The sequence below is a fragment of the Ochotona princeps genome, chromosome 5 (assembly GCF_030435755.1).
Source record: "Ochotona princeps isolate mOchPri1 chromosome 5, mOchPri1.hap1, whole genome shotgun sequence".
NCBI lineage: Eukaryota > Metazoa > Chordata > Mammalia > Lagomorpha > Ochotonidae > Ochotona > Ochotona princeps.
In genome coordinates this window covers 43,630,264-43,655,505 of record NC_080836.1, presented here as the reverse complement: position 1 = coordinate 43,655,505, position 25,242 = coordinate 43,630,264, and the positions used below count along the sequence as shown (strand labels likewise).

The 25,242-nt window shown below is 36.9% G+C and overlaps 1 protein-coding gene across 1 annotated transcript in view; it reads left to right on the top strand.

The window, feature by feature from the left end:
* Positions 1-2,272: 2,272 nt before the first annotated feature.
* Positions 2,273-25,242, top strand: part of LOC101521354 (potassium voltage-gated channel subfamily H member 7) — a 157,107-nt gene continuing 134,137 nt past the window's right edge. The window contains exons 1-2 of the mRNA XM_058664236.1: positions 2,273-2,422; positions 22,402-22,830. Of these exons, the coding sequence (XP_058520219.1) occupies positions 2,326-2,422; positions 22,402-22,830 (526 nt within the window). The 5' untranslated portion in view covers positions 2,273-2,325. The remainder of the gene's footprint in view (positions 2,423-22,401; positions 22,831-25,242) is intronic.

The following is a 25,242-nucleotide window of genomic DNA, read 5'->3' as shown; positions in this document are numbered from 1 at the left end:
AATGAATTGAAGATGGAGCTAAAGGTTCAAGGTGCATGATGCCATTCTTAAAGTGTATTTCCCAATATGTAGAAATTACATAAACTTTTTAGAAGACCTGAAATCGGTTACAAACAAGGTCCTCTCCATTTCAATCTGGGTGATTACCCATATTTGAAAATCAGTAATAGAATTAAAATATAAGCATCCCATTTTGCAAAGAGTCTATGTTCTAAAATAATTTCTTTGGAGATTAGAACACATCTACAATGTAAATTATTTTACAAGAATGATAAGCTCCCTAGCCATATTCTCAAAAGCTGGTTTGCTGTGGTGTCCTAAAGCTGTAGCTGTAGCAGCAATAGCCATTGTCAGAAGCTCTGACAGCAGGAGCCAAAGTGCAGATGTCAAATGAAAAAAAAAAAGCTTTCTTGTGAGTATTTTGTTTTTTCTCACAAAATGGTATTTTGGAACATTAATATTTGCTAGCCTTTGCAAATCTCAAATCCCCCAGGAGAATCCTCGAGCTATCCTCTAGCACCCCTGCTTCCTGGCTTCAGGTGTCCTACCCTTACTCAAGCCTCCCTCTGAAATGCCATGCCAGTTCAACCTTGCTCCTACCATGCACCTGCTTATACAGGAACCATCCCTCACCTCAAGATTCAGCATTATTTTGGTCATCTGTTAAAATGCACAACATTTCTTGAAGGATTAAGAACCCCTCCTGGGGTCCAGTGTTGTTAAGCCATTACTTGCAGTGCCAGGATCCAATAATGGTTCAAGTCCTTTTGATCCAGCTCATTTTAATACACCTAGAAAGCTGTGTGACAAGATGGATTTCCTAGATCCTGACTTCAGCCTGGTCCAGCCTAAGCTGTTGCAGCCATCAAATTGAACTGTAGTTGGAAAATTTCTCTCTGCCGCTCTAACTTTAAATAAATCTTTTTTAATAAAGAGTCATTCATGAAATGATTTCATTGCATATAGGTCATGCTTTTAAACTCAGAATTGGTAGCTTGTGGGGTTTCCATTATGATAACTAAAGAAAATATTTAGAGAGCAGCAATGTGAGGAAATTGCTCTGAGTGGATGATAAACATCAACTCCAAGGAGTCAATTAGAAAATGATTGATTTGAATAAGTCTCTATGTTTTTTGTATCTTAGGTCTTAAGGTTTTTGATGGAAGATGGATAGTCTAGTTACTTACAGTGTTCGTGAGCTCAACCCCATGGCACAGCAGGCTAAGCTTCGGCCTGCAGCTCTGGCAACCCATATGGGGACTGATTTGTGTCCCAGCTGCTCCACTTCCAAATCAGCTCATTGCTAGTGTTTTGTAAAAACAGTGGAAGATGCCTCAGGTCCTTGGGCCCTCATACCCAGTTGGGAGACTCAGAAGAACTCCTGGCTGCTTGCTACAGATCAGCTCACCTCCGGCTATTGCACCCATTTGGGGAGTGAACCAGCAAAAGGAAGATATTTCTCTGTCTCTCCTCTCTGTAAATTTATCTTCCCAATAAATTCATGTAACTCTTTTAAAAAATAATTTTATTTCTGTAAAGAAAATAGATTTCATGTATTGCACATGTATAGTTTTAAGCAGATGATTCCAGTAAAATGTGCCTTATAGTCATAATAATTTTGCTTTCAGAATATCATCATCATTTCAGAATGCCATCATCTTGGCTGAAAGGACTAAGTTGACTAAATAATAGACACAATTTTTTATTTTATTAAAGGTTAAAACTCAAAACAAACAAATGCTCTATATTTGGACACTGCCAATCTGCACATACAAAAAAAAAGTCTTGGGCAATATTTAAGACAAACTAAATTATTTTAAATTTTATATTCAAGAAATCACACAGAAAGAAGAAAACTTGCTTTGCTGCTACGTTTAAAATGACAGCAACATGTATTACATTCATTCAATATATAGCAGTATGTCTTCTAGATCCAACTACAAAAAAAAGCATATAAAGAAAAGCTAAGAATATTTTCTAGAATGCCAAGGAATGCAATTTTTACTTGCAACTATTATGGGAATGTCTATGAAGGAAAACAAACATGAATTGATATTCTGGTTTTCCACAAATAATTATTGAATTTACTTCAATAGTTCTCATAACAATGAACATTTCAGGTAAGTAAGTCTGACATGAAATATCAACTAAAGGATATTAATGATCATATATAAGATACAAATTATGTAGCTCTATGTTGTAATTTTACTGGTAGTTCCAAATAAAGGCTTATTTTTTTATCTAACATTCATTTTCATCTCCTTAGGGTCTACTTTCATTTGTAACACTCACATCATTCCAGTGAAGAACCAAGAGGGTGTGGCCATGATGTTCATCATTAATTTTGAGTATGTGACAGATGAGGAAAGCGTGGCCTCCCCGGAGAGGGTAAACCCCATATTACCAGTCAAATCTGTAAACCGTAAGTAAAGGCAACATACACACAATGCTCTTCTGAGTCTGCTACCGTGATAAGATGAATACATTTTATATATTCAGTTTTGAAAATGCCTTTGTATTTGAAGTAAAAGTAGTTTTTATAAGAAACCCAAAGCTGATGTTATCTTTTGTTGTGCTGCAAAATTTCTTATCTTCTTGGGAAGCCAGTTAATATTAGTACTCCAAAAATTATCCAGTCAACACCTACTGATGGGCACTTAGGTGGTTTCCAAATTTTGCCATTATAAGAACTGAGGAAATGAATTGTGTCTATAATATTTTCATATTTGTATACATATTTTCCTACACAAAAAGACCTATAAATGGGATTTATGGGTCAAAGAATAAATGCATATGCTGAAGTTCCCTTATGAGGCTTCACCATTTGCACTGCTCCAAAATCAGGCAAATGTGTTCTTGAATTTTGACATTGTAAATGAGCAGTAGTACCTCAAGTAGTTTCAGTTTATGTTTCTCTTCTTATGAGTAAGGTCCATGTAGGTAAGCACAATGAGCATTTCTTTTTCTGTCAGTTGTCCATTTCTTACACACATTTCCCTTTTTTCAATGATCTGTTTGTTGAGTATGTTGCAAATGTTTTTCCAGAAAATAGTTTGTCTTATTTCATGATTTTTGTTGTGCAAAAGGTTTGTTTCATTTGGCCTTTGAAATTTGGCTACATTTCTGAGTAGATCCCAATGATAACTACTGAATCTTTGAATCACAGTTTAAAAAGCTTTCACCATGACAATATTATAAATAAATTCACGTTATTTTGTTTTTTTTTCCTGGAATTTGCATTGCTTATTTTTTAGAAACTCAAGTACATTTTAATTTAATTTTCATATGCATTACAAAACTACATTTAATTCATATTTAATCAGTGACATCCTACTTGTTTTCATGTCATTTATTAAAACCTTTACCTTTTCATCAATAATTTAACATGTGATTTCTGTCACTTGCTAAGCTTCATGTGCTTATCTACTTTAAGATTTTCTGTCTTGTCCTGGTGGTTGATTCACATTACAGAATGACACTGCTAACACCTACAACCTACATTGGTACAGCACTATTGGTAAAGCCCCATTAGTTTTGATTATATCTTTCTTTATAAATTTCCGATTTGAATGGATTTGTATAGATCCAATTTGTATAGATCTAGGAAAAATCCTTTCAGAATTTTTACTAGAATCACATTCATTTTATAAACTAATTTGAGGTGAATTGAAGTCTTATGTTGAAGCAACTGATCCAAGAATGTGATGCATTTTCATTTTTCAGCCCAAAGTTTTGTATCTTTCATGAGTATTGTGATCATTTCCTTTCATTTCACTCTACTTTCTGACATCTGCCATTCTTGTAAATGGGAACTTCTGTTTAGTTACATATTCTGATTACTTCCTGCTTACATGGAGGCAAATTTTTTTTCTGATTACAATTATTTTGCAGCATTTTAAGTGAACTACCTTATCCTGCAGTCCATATATTTTGCCTCTCAGAAGGTTTTCAAGTTGTATAATATAAAATAAAAATTATTTTACATTTCCTTTCTAATGCTGTACATGTAATATTTAATCTAAGTGCACCTGTTACTATTTTGGGGGCATCAAGTCTTGTCCCTGGTTTTGATGTAAATGCTCCCATTGTTCTCCATTAATTCGTAAAGTGGCAAGTGTGCTGAAATGCATCTGTTTTATAATATTAAGGCGATTTTCATTGACATACATTCAGAGTGGGTGCTGACATTTGTAAAATCTTTTGAAAAACTTGCTGTCTTTGTAAATTGCTTCTTATGGAAATAAATGAGGTCTTCTTTTCATTGAATATATGGTAAATTTTACAAAGGAGTTATCAACATGGAACCATTCTTGAATTCCCGGAAAAAAATAAAAACATAGATTTTATTTTGTAACATGCTGCAGGATTTTCTTATCTAAGATTAATATTTGGGTTTTTATCTATATTCACAAAGGAGATCAATCGGTTATTCTTTGTGAACATATTCACTTTCACGCCTATTTTAAACTACCTTTCAGTCTTTGTCTCAACTGCACAATGTGAAATTAGGTGATTGTTTTTTTTAGCGTAAGTGAGTATAAGTACTTCTCTTTCAGTGAGAACAAATGCAACAGGTACTTCCATTTATTAATAAAACTGACTTTTTTCTGGTAGCATTTTTTAAGTTAAAACTATACTTTTTTAAATTCTATACATTTTACAATTTGTTTTATTTATTTGAAAAAGAGAAAGGAAGAGGTTGTAAGACATTTCCTGGTCCCTCTCCAAAGGCTCTGTGATAGCTGGTGCTGGGTCAAATTAAAACAAAGAGCTGAAAACTTCGTCTTGGCCCCCTGTGGTGAGGGGACAGGACTAGCCACTTGACCATTCCTGCTGTCTTCCAGGGTGCACTTTAGTCAAAAGCAGGAATTAGGAGCTGAAGGATGACTGGAGCCCGCATACATGGTTATAGGTGTTAAGGATATCCCGTGAAGTCTTACACCTATCTATACCAAATTTCCACCCCAAATACACTTTCTTACAGTATTTTACTATCTTATGTTTCTCTTTTTTTACTAAGTGTTATTCTGGTTGCTGTGTACTTTTTCTTTGGGTATTTGGAATAATTCTATTACTCATCTTCACAATAATTCATCTTGATATTGAACATTTGTATTTTAATTTGTTTTAATATTTGAGAAACAATACAAGGGACCCTGAAGATTGACCAGCCTTGACAGATATAATGCCTGTTGGGGTCCACATTTCATTGCCTGGTTTCAGTCTTCCATTGCTTCAGTTCGTGCAGGCAAGGCAACTGCTGCCATCCTTCCTGACAGGTCTATGTGTCTGATTTTGGTACCTCACATCTTGTGTACCTTTTAAACCCTGTTCTTGGCTCCTAGTGAAGAGTGCTCTGAACACTTAGGGCACTTACTCAATGTGTGGCATACTTTTGTGAGTGAACTCAGCATGCCTTATGTTCTGTTGTTCCAAGGAGACTTCACTACTCTTCTGCTTTACTTTAGTTTCTGCTTAGCTCTGCTGCAGTGTGCTCTCCTGGGTCAAACCCAGGTCATAGGTATTTTCCCATCCAAACATAAATAGTTTTGTAGTTTTATAATGTGTTTGATCTCTCTACAGGCATGGCAGGTGGGCACTTTTATCAATTTACATGGCTTTTAGGAACGTGTGTCAATGTCTGAGAAACTGGAATTTTTACTGCCAGATTCATCATTTGAGGAAAAAATAGCTATTAGATTAAGTATAAATTCTGATAGACATAGCAAGCATGGTCACTTAAGCCTATGTTACAAACCTAAGATAATACCAAATGAAATACATATCAGCTAGTAAGATTCTATATTATGTTACTTACTAAGATATATCTATGTAAGAGTATAATACTTTATTAAGGCAATATTTGGATAAGTATATCAAACACTATAAGCTAGCATTTTTTCATCTTTTTTTTAAAGATTTATTTTTTATTTTTATTACAAAGTCAGATATACTGAGAGGAGGTGAGATAGAGAAGAAGTGGAGCTGCCGGAATTAGAACCAGCGGCCATATGGGATCAAGGCGAGGACCTTAGCCACTAGGCCACGCTGCTGAGCCCCATTTTTTCATCTTAAAATGAACAGTATCAACTGGGAAATACTATCAAAACCATCAATTTAATCTCCCAGAAGACTGAAAGCAAAAATGAATGTTATAAAACATCCTGATTCAAATATCTTATTTCTTGTGTTGATGGCTGTTGTGGTTTGGTTATTGATTCTTCTGTTAATTTTAGTCATAAGATGATTCCCAGGAATGCATTTCAGTTAATATCACACCCTGTTATCTGTCATGAATATCAATAACGTAATATATTAGGAGACATGCCTATTTCAATTTCTTCGAGGTTTCTCAAAATTTCCAGTAGAATTCTTAGTAGTCCATTGGATTGGACGTGAAAGGGGAAATGTGTATTAGCAGAATGGTAGAGAATGGAATTTTTAAAAAAGCAATATGTTTATTTGAAACTGAACTGCCAATGGAGAAACAAAAATTTGTTTCCCTGAATATAAGATATCTTAAGCTGCCAGGATACCGTCTATGCTACTTATCTTGTGATTAAAATAATACCTCATGTGCATGTCACAACAAATTCAAAAAAAGTCTGCTCCTTGTTTTGTGAATATGAGTGATTTCTCTAAGCCACAGCTGTCAGTTATGCAGGAAATCATTGAAGAGAACACAATTAAGGAGATAAAATTGTTTCCTGAGCATGTCACACAGGTCCATTGCTTACAATCAGAAATTTGGCTCTGATACACCTTTCTTTCATTACTTAATGTCAATTTGTGAAGAATTGGTGATAAATAGAAAACTAAGAGTGACAAATTATACTTGGGAGCTTCTGATACTATCCAATAAGTTCTTCACACCTTTTCATTTTTGGTAAATTTTGGTGGTTCTTTTTTCCTTTTTCAATTTTTTATACTTGGATTTATTCGTTTATTTTTAAAGAATTGCTTTTACTTTCTTTAATTTTATTTTTTATTTTATGATACAATTGCATAGGCTCTGGGATTTCCCTTACCCCCTAGCCAACTTCCCTGCCCCCAACTTATTTTCCCTATATTATTACAGTAGTATAGTCCTTCATAAGCAGTCACAAGTCCATAATTCTGCTGTTTAAGTGTATCCTGATGTTGTAGGTATGGACAATGGCAGACAGTCCATTATCCTATTGTCAAGATATATTTAACAGTTTCATTGGGAGTCCATCTTTGATGTAGAAGTAGAGATGCATACTGCGTTGTATCCTTACGTCTGGATGATAGTCTGCTTTACATAGTTACTATACATCCCTTTAAATAAAAAGCCATAAAGCAAAATCACAAAGAAATAAAGGTAGAAAAAATTTTCAACACCAAGGAGTTAGATATCATGTTACTAAATGACAAATATATGGATGAATAAATAAAAAAGAAAACAAAAATTCCTTCTTGGAGAGAATAATGCTTCTATAAGATCTATAAGTCAGTGAATAATTTAGTAAGAGAAATAAAGTATTTTGAATAAACAAAAATATAAATAAAATTATCAAAACCCATGAGTTGCAGCAAAAACAGTATTGAAAGTGTTACTGATCTTTTATTTTGCATGAAGATTTCTTTATATAAGAGAGAACATATGATATTTGTCCTTTTGGGATTGAATTATTCCACTGACCATAATGATCTCTAGTTGGGACCATTTTTTGCAAATGATAGAATTTCATTCTTTTTAATGGCTCAGTAGTATTTCATGCAGTGGATTACCATGGTGTCTTTATCCACTCCTCTTGTGACAGGCACCTGGGTTGTTTCCATGTCTTTACTATTGTAGATTGTGTTGCTGTAAATGTAGTATTACAGATCCCATTCTCATATGCAGATCTCATTTCCTTTGAATATATTCCCAGAACTGGAATAGGTAGGTATTACAGCAGGTTTATTTTCAGTTCTCTTAGCATCTCCATACTGACTTCCATAGTAGTGCTAGCCTACAGTCCCAACAACAGTGAAGTAGGGTTCTATTCTCCTCACATCAACACCAGCAGGGATTGTTAGTTGAGTTCTAAATGTAGGCCAGTCTCGCTGGAGTTAAGTAAATCCTCAATATGTTGTTTTTTAAATTTATATTTCCCTAATAGCAAGGAACCATTTTTTTTTTCATATTCTAAGCCATTAGAATTTGTTCTTTTGAAAACTGTCTGTTCATTTCCTTCACCGATTTCTTAACAGGATTTTGTTTTGCTGTCACTCAGTTTCTGAAACTCTTTGTAAATCCTGGATATTAGTTCCCTATTGGTTGTGCTGTGTGCAGAGATTTTCTCCCATTCTGTTGGCTGCTGCTTCACGTTGTTGATCATGTCCTTTGCTGTGCAGAAGCTTTTTTAGTTTGCTGTGGTCCAATTTGTTTATTTTGGCTTTGACTACCTGTGCTTTTAATGTCTTTTTCAAGAATTCTTTCCCCATTCCTCTGTCTTGTAGAGTGTTTCTTATCTGGTTTTTGTATAAGGTTCTTTTTACTTACAGTATAACATCAGCACCAGTGTGAAGCATTGATATGGTCTGGCTATTTCAAATCTTGTTTTTACGGAGGGCAGATAAAGAGAGCAAAAGAAAGAGGGACACCAAAGTAATATATTTCTTCTTACAGAAACACTGTGTCCTTCAAAACAGTTAATATTGTTTCTTCAAAATCACAGTCCAAGTGTAAGTTTTTGTATCTGATATGGAACTGTGGTTACAAAGGACTACGTGACAGTATACATAAAATGAATTTTTTGGTTAGCATTTTCATTTAACCAAATATCTAAGCCAAGTTTGAATACTTATGAGAGAGGGGGAGAGAGAGAGGGAGAGAGAGAGAGAGATGGAGAGAGAGAGAGAAAGAGATGGAGAGAGAGAAAGTGTGTGTGGGGGCATTGGTGCCCCACAAAGTTAAAATTTGAATGATGGTAATGGTGAAAAGGATATAATTGACTTGAGAAGATATCAGTCTCTCTAAATTTATCAAACCCTCCTGAGATGCAGACAAAATAAGCTTTTAGAATGAAGGGACAACCAAAATGACACAAATTTAAGCACAGTTTTAAATTAAGATTAAAGAAAAGAAAATGAGCCAAATACATAATAAGAAAGATAGCTCACAAAATATGACTGTTACAAGCTGAATATATTCTCAGTAAAAACACAGGCACAAGAACCCCACTCAATAAAACTGAGCATCTTCCTATAGCAAACTAATTTTTCATAAAAGTATTAACTACCAAATACAAGACTAACCATAAACAGATTTACATTCCCTGAAATTAAGTAAATATAGAAGAAAGTATTAAAATTGATAGTACTATCAGACTGATAAAGACTGCACATTTGAGTCAACTAATGAAGTTTCATAAATGCAACTACCAGTAAGGGCCTTTCACCCTAGCAACTTAGCTGGCTGTGTCCTACATAAGACTGTCTGACTAGGTTTAGGCCCCAATACCAACTCTTGAGTCCAGTTTCTTGGACTATTTTAGCATTTGTTTACTTTTTGCCCACTTCAACAATATACCCACAAAGAAAGATTTTCCTTTGGCTTGTCCACTGCAAGAGTCAGAGCTGGACCAAGCCAAAGACAGGAACCCTAAATGCTAAGTGGGTTTTCCACTGAGTGACAGTTACTCAGCCATTTAAGTCATCATCTGCTGCCCCTAAGGATATTTTAGCAGAAAGCTGGTTGTCTCTGATACAGGATGCAGCATCAATGCAGAGCTTAATCCATAATGCCACATCTACTCTGTAAATTCTATTCTAAATTAATTGAGAGTATTTGATTTTCACATTTCTCAAACTCTACAGATGAATCTGTTGTCACACTCTGGTTCACATAAACACAAATTTTAAGCACCTTCCCCCTCACAAGTACAAAAGAGTGCACCGGACATTTTGAGACTGACCTCAGATCAGCTTCTTTGTTCTCCCATAGACAAGTTCAGCTTTTAAGCCACAGGGTGGTGGTATGCTGGTAGGAGTTAGGTGGATATGAGCTTTAAGTGGTTGGACATGGTGCAGAAATTCCTTCATTAGCACACCCCTAACAAATATGTGTCATCCTGTGATGGCAAATTCCTACTGAAACTCAAATTTCCTCTTACATCTCTTCCATTCTTTTAAAATCTGTCTTCTACCATAGCCCCCTTTTGCCAGTGTTTTCTGCTTTCTCCCTCCTCTGTTGCTCATTTTCATGAGGCTGAGAATAAATAGATTACATTTCAACAGACACATTTTGTTTATGGCACATCATATTAAAGATTTAATTAGTTTAATTTGCTGCCAAGTTTGTAAAAATTGACAATTGCCACATATAAAACTGGGGATACCTAGTTTAATCTTTAAATAAAATAAACAAGTATCTAGTTACACATCCCACATATTTACAATACACTGCAACAAAATATTGGCCATCATTGTCCTCTTAAGTGGGGTCTACATTGTATGCACTTCTACTTCGCTGCATTTCTCACCTGCCTTTCTTTTTGTCCTGTGTGTGTGTGTCTGTGTATGTGTGTGTCTGTCTCTGTGTGCATGTGTGTCTGTGTCTGTTTCTGTATGTGTCTGTCTCTGTGTGTGTCTGTGAGTGTGTGTGTGTCTGTAAGTGTGTGTCTCTGTGTGTCTGTCTCTGTGTATGCGTGTGTGTCTTTGTGTCTGTGTGTCTGTCTTTGTGTCTCTGTGTCTGTCTCTCTGCATGTGCGTATGTCTGTGTGTCTGTGTGTCTCTGTGTATGTGTGTGTCTGTCTCTGTGTCTGTGTGTGTGCGCACATGTCTCTGTGTGTCTGTGTGTGTGTGTGTGTGTGTGTGTGTGCGCATGGGTTTCTGCACGTGAGTGATTTGTGCCTTCCCACAGACATTGGATTAGCCATGCCCACTTAGCTATCTACCCTCGTCCCTTCCTTGTCACTGAGCACCCTGCGTTGTGCTCTCTCCATTACCCTCTAAGTTGATGGGGCCTTGTACATTGAAACTCATTTCTCTTCTTTCTTTTAAATCCCATGGCACACACTCTATCTTCATCTAGTGTCTGGAACTATTTCAAAGTCATTTCCTTGTTCCTCTCTCAAGCACACACGCTGCTTTTGCTATGTCCTCCTTCTTCACCATCTCAGTTCATCCTGTGTAGGCCAAAACAATGCTGGCTCCTCTCCCATGGCAGTGTGTCCAGTCCACTCATTTCTTGAGAACTTTTGAAAATTACTTCAAACCTCATATTTATGAAAAATTTAGCCTTTCCAGCTAAGGCTTGTTTTCCTATCTCTAGCTAGCATCCAATTTATCCCACCAAACATTCTTTCTCCTCATATATGACGAAAGACTATCATCCTGCAGATAGATACCCAAACCAGAAACCAGCTGCCAAGTATCCTTCTTTCTAATCTTTTTTTCTCCCAACCAAAAGGTGGTGAGAGGTGTTCAAGAGCACTCCTTCGTTACTTCTCTTTCATGCTGCCTGTTAAAATTCTTATATGCTCAGTACTTCTTTTATGGGATGAATTAATCATCTCAGAAATGTGATTCCTGCTTTCAACTTAATTCCTCAGGATTGTATGTCATACTTCAGATCACAACACTATGATATTTATATTATTTACAAAATATATACATTTATTTTTATTGGAAAGGTAGATAAGCATAGAGGAGGAGAGACAGAGAGGAAGATCTTCCACCTGATGATTCACTCCCCAAGTGGCCACAGCAGCTGGAGCTGAGCCGATCTGAAGTCAGGAGCCTGGAGCCTGTTCTGGGTCTCCCACGCGGGTGCAGGGTCCCAAGGCTTTGGGCATTCCTCGACTGCTTTCCCAGGCCACCAGCATGGAGCTGGATGGGACGTGGAGCCTGCCAGGATTAGAACTGACACCCATATGGAATCCTGGCGCGTTCGAGGTGAGGACTTTAGCTGCTATGCTATGGCACTGGGCCCTTGACTATTTATATTGTTTACATTCATTCACTAACTCTTGAAAGTGCAATACTCTGAAACCCTATGAGAATATAACAGAAGGATGTTGTAAAACATTCTTAGAAAATTATTAAATATGTTATTAGTCAATAATGCTTACATATGATTATGGAGTACAGTATAGTATGTATGCATCTATGTATGTACAGTGCACGTATATGTATGCATCAGAATATATTTTATATATCATATATTAAATCAGGAAACTGGGTTTTCCATTTCCAGTTTTTCACGCAGTGTCTTACACATTATTTTAGCCACAGTCACCTCCACTGTGCTGTGGCACACCAGCACTTCCTGCTTTTGACTATGCTATGGTACCCGTTATCCATTCTTCCTCTGTCATTACCCTCCCTCCCCATGCTGCTCAGCTGCTTTTAAAAATCTCCGTATATGATCTTTCAAGTCCATTTTCTATGAAATTTTTTAAAGTCCCTTATATGAAAGGCAATAGCTTTTGAGACTTCTTCAGCCTCATCTCCTATGGCGTGTCGCATTTCAGTGGAGGTTTTATTCTGCCTCCGTAGTAATATTCCCCATGAGATAACAATTGCTCACATCTGCCTGTGCGGTCACATGGGTCTCATCATCAGCCAGGTTTTTCCAAGTCAATGATTCTCCAAGGGTAAGGAGCAGCAGAATCACCTTACCACATATTAAAAATGCAAATTTGTGGGCACCACACCAGAACAACTCAGCGAGGAACACAAAAGTCCAGCCGCCAGGGTTGTTGAAACGCACAAAAATCATCATCTAAGTTAATAATTAAATAAAATTACAATTTTGAGTGAAACTAAATGCAAAGAATTGTGAAACGCAAATTTCATAGTATTTTGTTGTATCCAAATTGCAAAAATTTGATTTCTTATTGTAATTATATTCGGTTACTATTAATATAACCTCTTTGAACGATTTAAATTACACTCTCCAAATCAAGGACAATTTTACTTCTATTTTTTACCTAAATAAAAGTTTCAATTATTGTAAAAAGTGTTGACTGAAGCTACAGCTAAACGCCAATAAAAATACATCCATGGTGCTCCAACCAGCAGAGCCAGTAATGTGAAAGCAGCAACACAAGACCAGAGATGGTAAAAGTCTCTCCAAAGTCTCTCTTTATTGCTCCCTCACCTCTCCTTATATACTGTTCCCCCTAAGTCCTTTAGCCAAGCAGTTGGATACAGCTGAGTCCAATTAGGTTAGGTGTTTTTCAGCCTGTGCTTCTGCTGCAGCCTCAAGCCCAGTTCCTGTTACTGCTCAGCTTAAGGAGCACTATTAACTGCTTAGCCCCAACACCTTGGGATTTGCACTCATTCTGGAGAATTATCACAGCAAATATATATTTGCATTAGTAATTACACCAGCCCTCAAATTTGTCTCTTAGTTTCCAGACTTCAAGCGTAGGAACAAATAAATTATCTGTATAGCTGGTTCATAAAATAGGTTTTCACTATTTTAACTATTCTCCACTGGAGTTAAAGGTCATTATTTATTTCAAAAACGAAGAACTATTGTAGTAACAGAGCTTCCCACTTGGCAAACATTGTATCAAAATAATCTATTATTCAGTTGAATTTAATTAGAGGGTATACATTGTAACTAGTGTTTACTATTATCATGTATTTTGGAGTTTCTCCTTTTTAAAGATTTAATTTGATGCCCAATTAGGTCTATGTCATATTTGCCAGAAGATGTATGGGAAAAGTTCAGCTATAACAACAATAAACTATATTCATAATTCCCTCCTTGGATTTGAACAACCTGTGTATTTCTAGAGCCAAGAAAATTACCAAGAGTTGAAATGAAAGTGCATTATTCATTCATTAACAATGGATGTTGCTGAATACTCAAATAAGCATAGACACATCAGAAAGCCCCCGTGCATATCATTTGAAGATTTTGTTACCTAGCAACACTTAAACTAGGGACAAGTCCTAATCATTTAGCATTTTGGTAACTGCTGTTGAAGCAGTTCATAAAGAGAATCCCTGTCAATGTGATGACTGTATGATCATCCAGAATCGATTAAGGTTAAGCTGCTAGCACAGGACTTGAATGAAACCTTTACTTTGACATTTGAAAAGGGAAGAACTATGAAAGAGGAACAAGCTTTGATTTGACAGTTATGTAAAGTATATGGAAACATACGTAGACAATACTGGTGCGTTCTTTAATTTCCAATTCTTTCTCATCAAAACATTTTAACCTTGAAAGGCTCAAAGCAGTCTACTGCGATGTCCTGTGTTCTCCCTTCTCCAAAACTGTGCGTTCTGCTTCTTTGCTCTCAGGATGACCCAGCCAGAGTGGAAGCAACGACTCTCAGCCAGCAGCGGCTGTTGCGCAGCAGTCCACAGCAGCTCTCAGATACTGCTGCCGCTCGGGCTGCGCCCTCGCCTTGCTGAAGCAGTAACTTTCCCTTGACCTCTGCCCACTGCCTTAGGACACACATTTCTTTTATATTCCAGTTTGCTTCCACACTCACTGCCTTATTACAGGAGCATGCTTTTTCTCTAGCATCTATTGCCCTAGGAAATGTCACAGGTTCTTAGCCTCTCAAAACATAAGCGATTGTATGTGCTCCTTTAAGGGGCTCCATATTTAGCTTCGTATTTCAGGTCAGTGGGTTCCACAGTGATCTTTCTTTATCACAAACAGCATGACTGCAATGGCCAAGTTGGGCCATTTGTCATGCACTAAGCAGTGTGCCACTTGGTTAATACAGAATTCACTTTGGATGGTATTTTCCCCCAATCTGTCTGCTGACTACAGCCTTGCTTTACAATGTTCCAAGTTGTTCCAGGTGCCCATACTAAGTATCAAAACCTGCTTACAAACTGAGGTATATTAAAGGCTTATGTTTTTTCCACTGGTGTCTGTATACAGATTTTTCTTAAAAGAATAAAAGGCATGTCAATCATTGCCCCTGTTTCTCCTCCTGAATTTGACCTTTTGCTCTTCTGAGGATTAAAGTAATGCAGCCCAAAACATCTGGTATTATGTAGCTGGACAAAATGCTGACTTTTTAAAAGATTTATTTATTTTTATTAGAAAGGCAGATATACAGAGAAGAGATGTAGAGAGAAAGATCCTTCACCCACTGATTCACTCCCCAAGTGGCCGGAATGGCCAACACTGAGCCTATCAGAGGCCAGGAGCCAGGAACCTCCTCCAGATCTCTTGTGCACGTGTAAGATCCCAAGGCATTGGGTCATCCTCTACTGCTTTCCCAGGCCACAAGCAGAAAGCTGGATGGGAAGTGGAGCAACCAGGACATGAACCAGTGCCCATTGGAATATTGGAGCATGCAAAGCAAGGGTTTAGCCCCTATTGCACCAGGCCCAAATTTTCACATTTTATTATTTGATTTTTTGATACAACAGTTAGAGACAGAGAAGCACAGAATGACCATCAACTGGATCACTTCCTAACTATCTGAAACCAGGAACTAGTTATTCAATCTTGGTCTCCCTCAGGTCAGCAGGGACCCAGCTACTGAACTAGCACTCAATGCTGCCTCCAGGGTGTTCCTTGAGAAGAGACTAGAATCAGGAACAAGAATTGAGTATCAAACCCGCACTTTCCAATATGAGATATGAGCATCAGAACTAGTGTCTTTCCTGCTAAATCAAATGCTTTCCCCAAGCATTTGTTTTGAGCCTACCACTTAAATATTCAATTTGTAGTATCCTGACTTTAGAAGAGCATATTAACATTAATTAAAACATTCCTATTTGTTTTATGATGATATCTGATCGTTGTCTTAATAAAAGCCACGTATTTTAGGTTTTTGATCTTTTTTTATTTTTGCTTTTTTGTAATTTGCTTGAAATCAGAGAGAGAAAGAGAGATATTACCTCCTAAGGTGTGTATTTATAGGAGTCTGGAATTGAAACCACACCCAAGATTCAAACTCAGGCATTCTGATAGGGAATTCAGGCAACTCAAATATTATTTAACTCTTGTGTTAATTTCCCACACCTCACATCATAATTAATGCAGAATAAAAGATGATTCTGTCTCTTTCAGTACTGGGTACAAGTACAAACTGCTGAGGACATTTGATTACACAGACCTGCCTGCTTATGGAATTGTAGCTAAAGGCATGAAAGTGCTCTTCCCTAGGTGATGTAGTCAGACTGGCTGACACAGGAACACAAAGGCAAATATACTTGCTTCCAATGATCATAACTTTAAAGGGTTCTTCCAATCCCAGGAGGATTGGCTGAAACTGTAGTTGCACTAAATAACAGTTTAACCTCTTCTTCCTAACCCTTCCTTATAGATATACCTCCTGAGAGTATTCATATTAAAGTTTTGCAAGCCTATTTTTAAGGTTGCAGTAGAAACCCTCACACTATTCCTGTCCTTAGTGAGGGGGAAGAGCTCAACCTTTGATCTTTACCACAGCTTTCATTCATCTATCTCCTGGCACTGACACCACTGACATACCGCTCATTAGCTCACTCTCATCTCTGCTTTACATTAGTGTTTGAATGTACCTTTCCTCTCCTTTGAAGTCCATAATTCAACTATATAGACTCAAATAAGAATAAAATGTTTATAATTTATATTCATATGCTTTGTTTGCAGAATTATTTGACAACCAAATCTCCAAATAGTTGTAGAACTAAAGAAAATTTAACCAAGCATATAAGTGAGAATTTACAGTTGTATTATTAGGAAGTTTGATGAATAAAATACTTAATATTTTCCACATTGGTGCTGATGTTATTAGATATATTTTTAAAATTTAATGATGGTTAGAGATTTTTTAAAAATTGACTATGAGCCTGGCACGGTAGCCTAGCAGCTAAAGTTCTCACCTTACATGCTCCAGGATACCATACGGTTGCCAGTTCTAGTCCTAGCGGCCCCGCTTCCCATTCAGCTTCCTGCTTCTGGCCTGGGAAAGTAACAGAGGACAGCCCAAAGCCTTGGGACCCTGCACTAGCCTTGGATACCCAGAAGAGGTTCCAGGCTCCTGGCTTCAGATTGGCTCAGCTCCAGCTGTTGTGGCTCCTTGGGGGGTGAATTAGCAGATGGAGAGTCTTTGTCTTTTCCCCTCTCTGTATATCTGACTTTCCAATAGAAAGAAAAATAAATCTTTTTTAAAAAATGACTTCTATGATATTGCCTTCCAAGCTTCAGTAAAGAAAAAGTTCGCAAAGGAAAGAAGGAAAAAAGTGTGGTTCAGATCGATGAGAACTTCTCCAGGTGGCAAGGGTTCGTAAATGGGTACCAGGGGAAGTCAGTGTGAAGGAGCACCAGCTGTGGGAAGGAGGGCTTGTTACTCACCTTGAAATCATAAGCAACTTGCATGCTTTTGTCTGCAGTTACAATAGAAGAGTCATGAATTTCATCAAATCCTCATAAGGATATTCATGATCTGAAGAAGCATTATACCTTTGTTAAAACTAAAATTAATTAAAAATTTTTATTATTTTATTTATTCTGAGTTTACACTGTTTCTTACTTGATATGGTCAAATATCTTATTCTTTGACAATATATGGAAGTGAGAATTTTAGGTTCTTCAAAGAGAAAAATTGTCAAATACTTATGTGTGGTTTCTGTTGAGAAGTACATAACTTTATTAGACATGGAACATGACATGAAATGCAATTTTCTAAATTTATATGCAGCATGTTTAAACATGTGGCATGTTTTAAAACCTTCTGGTTGAGTCATACATTGACATAGGTTAGTAACTGAGCAGACAAAATAGCTACTTATAAAATTTTGAAATGGGTGAAAGTGCATGAAAAACTATATTCTGTTTTTTCTTATTCCAGAGTTATTAAGCTTTTCAGTACGTAAAAGGCTAAATACTACCCATTTAATTATTCAATCTAGAAAACAAACATATAAAATTTGAATGATTAAATTGCCAAGATGCTTTCAATGTTGAGATCCAGAACACTATTACGTCCATCTATGTTCTACATTTCATGCTTGAAAATGCTAACATTGAGAAAAAGTTCTCAATGTGTATTCTTTCCAGATGAACTATAGTTAGATAACTAAATCTGTAATGCAATATAACATGACTGAATTAACTTAGTGATGCAGAAAAACCATCTGTGCCACCTTGGATATAACTAAAGAATAGGAATAAAGCTAAAGGCCTTATGTGGTCATTAATCTTGAACAGTTCCTGCACTGTGTTTGCTGAGAAGAATGAATAAAAGTGGACACTGACTTTCAATATATTGTAATAAGCTTGTGAATTTGATTTGTAAACTGCTTTGTAACTCAATTTCATGAGCATTAAAAACTAATCAGATGACTTTGAAGCAGTTCACAGCTTTTTAACTTGGCAATTTACTTGAACATGTAAGAGTTGTCAGTAGAAATACACAAGTGTGCTTACTGAACACTTAACATGGTGCACTGTTACTTAATGTAATTTGCACTAATTGGTTCTTCTCCTCTTCCTTTATTAATCCAGAGTTTAACGTTCAGTGCACTTGGGGTTTGACAAGTCAGTACATTGTATTCTCAGGGAGTATCTGTTATGTTTTAATATTTAACTTTTAAAGAGTTACAGAGAAATGGGGAAATCTTTCATTCATGGGTTCCTTCCCAGATGGCTGCAATTTCCTGGATAGACCACGGTCAAAGCCAGGAACTTCGTCCAGATCACCACATACGCAACATGAATCCAAGAAATTGGGCCGTCTTGCTCTATTTTTCCCACACCGTTTGTAGGAAGCTGGATCCGATATACAGCAGTTAGAACTGGACCAGCTTCCCTGCAGCTATTCCCCGTGTGGCTTAACACTCTAAAGTACCACACTGGCAAATAAATTATATTTCACTTACATTTTAGTGTTACCTATTGGACCACAAATGAAGTTACAACAGCAGCAACAACAACAAAATAGCCTGTTCTTGGGCCCAATACGATTAAGTAGTGACTAGGGTCCTCACGTTAAACGTGCCAGGATCCCATATGGGTGCTGGTTCTTGTCCCAGCGACCTTGCTTCCCATCTAGCTCCCTGCTTGTGGCCTGGGAAAGCAGTGGAGGAAGGCCCAAAGCCTTGGGACCCTGCACCCGTGTGGGAGACCCGGAGAAAAACTGGCTCCTGGCTTTGGATCAGTTCAGCTCCAGCCGTTGGGGCTGCTTGGCGAGTGAATCATCAGATGGAAGATCTTCCTCTCTGTCTCTCCTCCTTCTGTATATCCACCTTTCCAACAGTAATAAATAAGTCTTTTTTTTAAAAAAAAATAGCCTGTTCTGTTCTAGTTTTCTGTAATAGATGATTTACATAAACCTCACCAGATAATGAGGAGTTTGATAGTTTTTATATCTGCCAGAATCAGAATGGTTGTGATGAAAAACCTTTGTAAAAAATGAAATCAGCAATACAAATTTTATGAAATATGTAGGGCATAGAATAGAGCTTACCATTTCCATGAGCTATTTAATTCTACTCAATCAATAATTTTTCGAAAATATGAGTCGCTACGAGTCCAGGAGATTAAGGCTCTCTAATTACCATACTCAGAGTAATGCTTTCATTTCTCCACAGCCTAAATTGAACCCTTCATCAGTTTGGCTTAGTGTCTGTTCATGGAAATTCATTTACCAAGCTTAGGCATTCTATCAGGGTTGCAAGACAGTGGCAAGAAAAACAAATAGTCCGCTCTGCGGAGGACTAGAGTCCAAAGCATGAGAAACATCAATGGGAAAATCAATGTAGGTATTATTACGAGCTGTGGTGACAGCTTTGAAAGGTCTGCTAGCCAGGTCCTGCAGGAAAGATTTTGTTTCCTCAGGAAATAACCTGAAAGATGAGCTTGGGAGAGAGAATAAAAGGCATCAAAAGGAAACAACAACAACTGAAAAAGCAGTCCTTAAGAGAACTGAAAATCGCTCAGGCTGAATTCTAGAATCGTAGAGCAGAAGCTCCAGGATAGAGATTATTTTGTCTTTGTTCCCAAAACATGAAGCTACTGGTTGCAAAGCTGGTGTAGGGACAAGTAAACACTAGCCTAGATGATCGAAGATTGATTTTTTTCAAAGATAAAAATTATCTCTTAAGGACAAACCTTACTGGTATAAATATGAAAAGTGATTGGCATGTTATTGCATTGATAGGTTGAGCATAACAGTGGAGAAGAGAAATGGAAACTTTAAAAACACATATGGGAGGTGAAGTGAACATAATTAAAAGATTGATGTGGATACAAATCAGGGGATGACTGTGAGAGAACAGTTAACACTCATCGGTAGGCTGTAGGTACCTACATCCCAAGTCAGAGTACATGGATTCCAGTCCGGGATCTCCTCTTACTTCTAACTTCCTACTAATGTGTATGCTGGCAAGCAAGCAAACACAATCAAGTGGTTGAATCCCAGTCACCTACTGCGCAGACCCAGTTGAGAATCAGAAGGAAGACATTCTCTTTCTTTCTCTCTTTCTCTCTATCTCTCTCAAAAAGATTAATAATATGCCCTGCAAGTGTCAACCATATGTGGCTACATAGATTGTGGTAAAATTCCCATAAGAAAATTGGCTGGGCTTGGAAAGAAGCCATGAGAGATTTAAGGTTGCCTTTAGGCCTTGCATCACAGAAGCTAAGCAGAGTTACTTGGACGGGAGTAATATAGGTCTGGAACTTAGGGAAAAGAAGCAAGCTGGAGAAAGAAGTTTATGAGTCATGGCACAAAATTCGAGTGAAAATATGTACAAATAAGACCATTCACTGGAAGAATATTCTCAAAATAGACAAAAGTTCATTCATTGAGACTGCTCTTTAATGTTTTGGAACCATCTTCAAAGATTTTAAGACGGTAGAAACTATGAAAGCCTGGAGAAACAAGGTGATGACCTGGAAGGCCAATGTACATGGTTGTATAAATATATACAAGTATACAGTTGGGGAATGATACAAAGCTAGACTACTACACTGGCAGCAGGAATCACAGGCTTTGTATTTTCTTCTAACTAATGTTCAAGAGACTTTGGAGTACAGACTCTAGTTCTGATGCTTTCCGTAATTTCATTTACTTTGAGATGTAAACATTTAAACATTTTAGTAATTTCATTAATTTTGGGATTTACAAAAGAATTGCACATATGTACAAGCATTTGTAATGTATAAAGGAGATAGTAATTCTACTTTCAAATGCTCCCATTGAGATAAATGACATTGCAGTGTGTTGTGTTCAACCACATCATTCTCTGCTGCCGTAACTTACATGAAAAAAGACAAAATTTTGCTGTCTTTAATGAAAATAATGTCAAACATAAGTAGAATTAAAACTTGCAGTTAACTTACTGATATATTTGAAAGGCTTTCCAATCACAATCTCTCATACAATATCACAATTTAAAGCATAATTATGTTGTAATCTAATCATTCTTTAATAGTCATATTATTTTTGTCTTTTGCAATATTTTTGCCTGAGTTTCTGTACTAATTGAATAGTTTATGTTATTCATCTCAATAATACTGCCAGTTTAATTCCCAAAGACTTTTTCACAATGTGAAATCCTACAAAGGATTGTCAGCCTCCATTCTTTTCTAATTACTGTTAAAGAATGGAAAAAATGATAACTTATTATTTAATTTGGATGCTTAATAACCGTGACTTTGCTTGTTAGTATTCTAAGATTTAGTGTTTTGATGCTTATACTTAAAAGCTAATATTTAAGTTAATATTCTAATTTTACTATTTCTATTTAATTCTGAGACTCATTCATGTTCATATATGCGTAGCATTTTACACCAGATGCACAAATTTTAGAATAAAAACATAATAGAAAAAGTAAGTTCTTCTCCTTACCATACACCTCTCCTTTAAACCAAAGTTTGTTTTTTTTCCAAGAATAGCAGATGAAATGAGAAATTTGTCACAAGCCATGGAGTCAGTCTTTCCCACTAAAAGTCCATTCAGTGTATCACATTAAGCAAAGCTTCTGCATACATGAAGTTGACTCCTGAACTCACTTTACTTCCTTACTTCTGATCCTAGTACCTTGACATCACACACACACACACACACACACACACACCCCCCACATTCATTTACTCTGACATTATGTGCTATTTCTTCTTTACTATATTTAAAATGCATTCATTCAAGTTTCTCACAAAAATGAATGCATATGAATACATATTTTAAGTCATTAAAACCAAAGTCTTCTTGCATTCAATTTTTTTTCTTGGCATTGGGGATATTCCTAATTATCGCAAGCATGATTTCATATTTTATTGTGTTATTATTTTCTTACCAGTTGCAATTTATCTCATTAATCTCAGAGATTTTTCTCTCACTTCAACTGAAACGTACCATATTAAGTATTCATTAATAGTTCTTTTTACATGATATTTAAATATGAATCAAGAATATTTGTTATGGGACACATCCTTTTTTGTCTTATATTAAAGGTCTTTTCTCTTTGTGTTTGCAGGGAAACTCTTTGGGTTCAAATTTCCTGGTCTCAGAGTTCTTACTTACAGAAAGCAGTCCTTACCCCAAGAAGACCCTGACGTGGTAGTAATCGATTCATCCAAACACAGTGATGATTCAGTCGCCATGAAGCACTTTAAGTCTCCTACAAAAGAAAGCTGCAGTCCCTCTGAAGCAGATGACACAAAAGCCTTGATACAACCTAGCAAATGTTCCCCATTGGTGAATATTTCTGGACCCCTTGATCATTCTTCTCCCAAAAGGCAATGGGACCGACTCTATCCTGACATGCTGCAGTCAAGCTCCCAGCTGACCCACTCACGATCGAAGGAAAGCCTTTGCAGCATTCGGAGGGCATCTTCAGTCCACGACATAGAAGGATTCAGCGTCCACCCCAAGAACATATTTAGAGACAGGCATGCAAGTGAAGGTATGTTTGAATTTTTAATATGGAAACATATGAAAAGTCCATGTAACATTTTTCCACATTATTTTAAAATTTAACGTTAATCATCATGTTTGTGGGGAATGAATGTGATTAAAAATGCATATTTTTACATTCAGAGTTGTTACTTGTTTTCTTTTTGAATCCTAGTGAATCATTTCCTTTCTATTGCCTTCTTTGTGCTTCTGAATCAGGATGATGACCATTATCTGCCTACCTCATGGAGTGCTAATTAATTAACACCTAATGGAAGAGTCACTTAGGTGATACACACTATTATCTCCAACATAATTAACTCCGTTGACAAGTGATCCACACCCTTACACGCTGGGAAGAAAGAGTAGTGTCTCATCACAGGTTGATTTTATTGGCCAACTCTTTTCAAAGGAAAAGACAAATAAAATGTGATGTAGGGAATGATCAAAAAGTAGAAATTGACAGAGGGAGGGGACAAGAAGAGGAAAGACAAAATTTGGAGGAAGGCAGAAGGAACAAAAATCCTGGTCTGAAAAATATCAGTCTCTACCCTACTTATGTTGGCAGTATTATATTCTCCTGTAGTGAAGGGAGAGGTGCTCACAAAGAAAAGATTTGTCATAACACAGTGATGACTAACAGTTTGTTAATCATTTACCATGTAAGAGTCAATCTAAGAGTTTGACATATAATTATAATGTAATTTTCATAATAATCCTACAAGTTAGTGTATTAATCAGCTTTTCACTGCTAAAATGAAGTGGCTGAAAGAAGCTAACTTTGCCAAGAGAGAAGGTTTAGAGGTTTGTAATCCAATATCAATCACCCCTGTAGGTTTCACCTCTGATGAAGGCTTTCGTGATGCCAAGAGTCCTGAGGCAAAAGAGAGTGTCAAATGGCAGCATGGGTACCTGTGGCTGTGTTTGTTTTTGCAAAACCTAATGCTCTACCCTAATACCCCAGACTAATCTGATCAATCTAGACCTTTCCCAAAGTGTCCAGTATAAATATGGTAATTCTTTGCCCTTGTAGTGCCACTATTTTAGTACTTATGAATTTATAATTCTACCTAGCTCAGGAACTAAATCTTTCTGCCAACCGCAACAATTAAGAACCGTTTACTAAATATTTATTTGTTTGTTTTAGTGCCAGAATTAGAGGGAGAGAGAGATCTTCCTTATTCTTATTCTTATTCACTCCCAAAATAGCACTGTTAGCCAGGGCTGGGCCAGGCTGAAGCTAGGATCCAAGAAATTCTTCCAGATCTGCCATGTGTACATCAATGGTCCAAATACTTGACCCATCATTCACTGCATTTTTAGGCACATTAGCACAGAGGTGGCCTGAAAGTGGAGCAACCAGGACTTGGAGTTGGTAGGTGGTGGCTTTACTGTCTATGTCATAATGTTGACCTCTGGAACAATTTTTAAGCTTTATTTTCTAATTGAAGATATCGAGACGGATAATTGAGTAACTGGCTCAAGATTTCACAGCTCCTTCACTTTAGAGCCTCATTTTAAATCCATGGCTGGTTGCCTATGGTGCAGTTTTTCCTGCCTCTCTCCAACAACCTACCATAGGAGTACTGGGAATCAGAGCAACATGTATAGATGCATCAGTCCCACTTTTCTGACTCATATGCTTAGACTCTTGAAAAGCCAACTGACCTTTCTCTGCTGTAAGCAACATCACCACTCATGCTCCTGCTAGTTTCCTTCAAAAACTTGAATCTTATCATAGAACTTCTTAAGGAGGGGCAACTGGCACTTTGCTAGTGGACCAGTTATTGTGAAGTCTTATTTCAAGGCCCTGGAGGACAAACTCCCCTACTGTACAATTATGTGCCTGGACTAAGACAATTTGTCTGTTTCCAAAAATGTATCATTCATTTTTCTTGCTTCATTATTTTGTAACGGGATACCCTGCTTTGTCCATCTTAACAGTACCCCTCAGTTTCAGGGACCAAATTCCATCTTCTCATGCCAGAAGACTGAAGTTATTTCATGATGTATTATTAATATCCTTCATTCATGATGGATATTCATATAACAGTTCTACTGCTGTGAGCCCTTCTAGCACTGGTGTTCTGCAGCCTTAACATCTAGCATAATAATCAAATTCATGACAACTAGCTGGTAAATGTCGGTGTGACATTGCAAAGACCATGCTCATGAATTATGTTCCAACATCACACACGTCAATAAGTAATAAATTATCTGCTCCACAACACTCTGAATTCCAACTAGAGTGTTAAGACTGAATCGCATGGAAAGTCTTTATCTAAAGGGCACAGGGAGGTAGAGAGGCAGGAGAGGTGAAAGAAAATGAGTTGGCAGGAAAAAATTAAGGAGAGATAAATCAATACCTCAGAAATAGAAAAAAAAAACTTGTTTAAGATAGCTTTGAAAAACTGTATACTTT